Source organism: Puntigrus tetrazona, unplaced genomic scaffold, assembly GCF_018831695.1.
Source record: "Puntigrus tetrazona isolate hp1 unplaced genomic scaffold, ASM1883169v1 S000000150, whole genome shotgun sequence".
Classification (NCBI taxonomy): Eukaryota; Metazoa; Chordata; class Actinopteri; order Cypriniformes; family Cyprinidae; genus Puntigrus; species Puntigrus tetrazona.
In genome coordinates, this window is record NW_025047826.1 from 790,001 (window position 1) to 792,240 (window position 2,240).

Below are 2,240 nucleotides of genomic sequence, written 5' to 3' on the forward strand. Positions count from 1 at the left end.
GTTCACCATCCGCGGCCTGCCGAGCAACAACTCGCTGGACTTTCTGGACGAGGAGTTTGAGCTGCTGCAGTCTCAAGGCGCCTTCGGAGACGACTCGCACCGCATGAACGGTTGCCTGGACGACGACTGTGACAAACACGACCAATGACGTCGCTAGGGCAAAGGTCACCCGAAGGATTGCGTCTTGGTAAAATTCCGTAGTTACCGACGAGGCTTTGAGGAAAGGTTCGTTGTCTCCGCTTTGCCGTTTGCGATGGAGACGGGCTTTGCGCGATGAAGAACGATGGATGGTGCTGCGCGTTCAGTGGAGTGTGTAATGTTACGCGGACATTTGGACTGAAAAAATGTAGATTCTCGATGGCCCCGTAGTAATAGCTAAACACTCTGTTCTAAATTAATAATCATATTTCACCTAAACAACTTGTTGAATGAAATGTAACAATTCCGGCAGCCAGGGGTTAACATTTTTAAAATCAGTGTTACATCAGTGTTACGCTTTTAGAACCTGTAACACTTCCGGCTGCCTGGTGTAACAGCGTTACATTTTTTAAACTTGTAACAATTCCAGAAGCCTCGTGTTCTAATTTTAAAGCCTATAATAATTTCGGCTGCTTGGTGTTACATTTTGTACAACTTGTAACACTTCTGGCTGCCTGCTGTAACAGCGTTACGTTTTTAAACTTGTAACAATTCCAGAAGCTTTGTGTTCTAATTTTAAAGCGTATAATAAATTCTGCTGCTTGGTGTTACATTTTGTACAACTTGTAACAACTCTAGCAGACCAGCGTTACATTTCTAGAACTTGTAACAATTCTGGAAGCTCAGTGTTACATTTTAAAACTGGTAACAATTCCATCATTCTGCCGTTACCTTTTTTAGAATATGTAATGATTCCAGCTCCCTGATGTTACATTTTTAAAACTTACTTGTAACCATTCTGGCAGCAAAGTGATTCATTTTTAGACAATTCTAGTAGCCCGGCGTTCCATTTCTAGAAATTGTAACAATTACAGCAGCTGGTGTTACGTTTTTAGAGCTTGTAAGAATTCCAGCGTTCTGATGTTACATTTTTAAAACTCGTAACATTTTCAAATTCCAGCAGTCCAAATGTTACATTTTCCGAATGTGTTTTTCAGTGGTTCCCATTTGGTTGCAGAAGCTCATTTAACACGGAAGCCACTGTTTTCTTTTCAGCGTCCTCGGCGGACACAAATTGCCAGACAAAACAAATCTTTGGATAATTAATCTTTTGCTTTCAACCTATTCGGCCCCTCAGACGTCAGTTCTCCCTGTTTACACAGAAAAACGCAACACCACAACATGTCTCCATTGCCGAAATCCCCAAAACCCAAAGCAATCATCGGGAAATCTCAGTCAGGCGAGCAGCGAGCGATTCGAGCGTGTGACGAGCGGCGTGAAAACACACGGACCCCGGAGTCCTTCCGAGGCATCTGCTGGGTTCAGACGTGGAGGAACTTTTCCAAGCTCTGTACATATAGTCGTGTTTTAAAGGGCTCCACGGCCCTCACACTTTTCTTTCTCAGGATGGCAGAATGTGTGCGTCAAATGGATCTTGCCTTACAAATGTTTGCGTTGCCTTCCTGAGGGACTGTAAAAGAGATCTATGTATAAAAACGATCGGCCTATCTATGTACAGTTCTGAAGCTACATGGATATATAGAGATATCTACTTGCCGTGTGTACATGTGTGTTTGCACAGGTGTGACTGTACGTGCATTTGCCAAAATCTGCAAAGGACCACAAAACAAAGAGAGTGATGTCAGTTTAATATTAACCTTTCACAAAAGCTAAATCAAAAGAATAAAACAACTCAAATCATATGATTCAAAAGCTTGTTTTTAAGACCAATATACTGTAATTATAACATCAATTCAATTACCTTACATTTTATTTACAATTTATTTTTCATTTATATATATATATATATATATTAGTGCTGTCAAACAATTAAAAATTAAATTGATGAAAAATTATTATTTGCATGGTGTGTATATTTATACATTACAGTGTATATAAATACACACACATACAATATATATTCTGAAAATATTTACATATAGGTATATGTATATATTGACATTCATATAATGTATATTATATATATAAATATATAAATGTATCTATTATATAAACATAAGATATTTTTCTTAGATCTACACATGCACGCGTTTGTATTTCTGTATACATAATAATACACAGCACATAAACATATAATACGT

General features: G+C 38.4%; 1 protein-coding gene across 1 annotated transcript in view; it reads left to right on the plus strand.

Annotated features, from left to right (window-relative positions):
- Window positions 1-1,865, plus strand: part of LOC122332939 (cGMP-dependent 3',5'-cyclic phosphodiesterase-like) — a 147,136-nt gene extending 145,271 nt beyond the window's left edge. The window contains 1 exon segment of the mRNA XM_043230413.1: window positions 1-1,865. This exon segment is cut by the window's left edge and continues 87 nt beyond it. Within this exon segment, the coding sequence (XP_043086348.1) occupies window positions 1-148 (148 nt within the window). The 3' untranslated portion in view covers window positions 149-1,865.
- The last annotated feature ends 375 nt before the right edge of the window (window positions 1,866-2,240 follow it).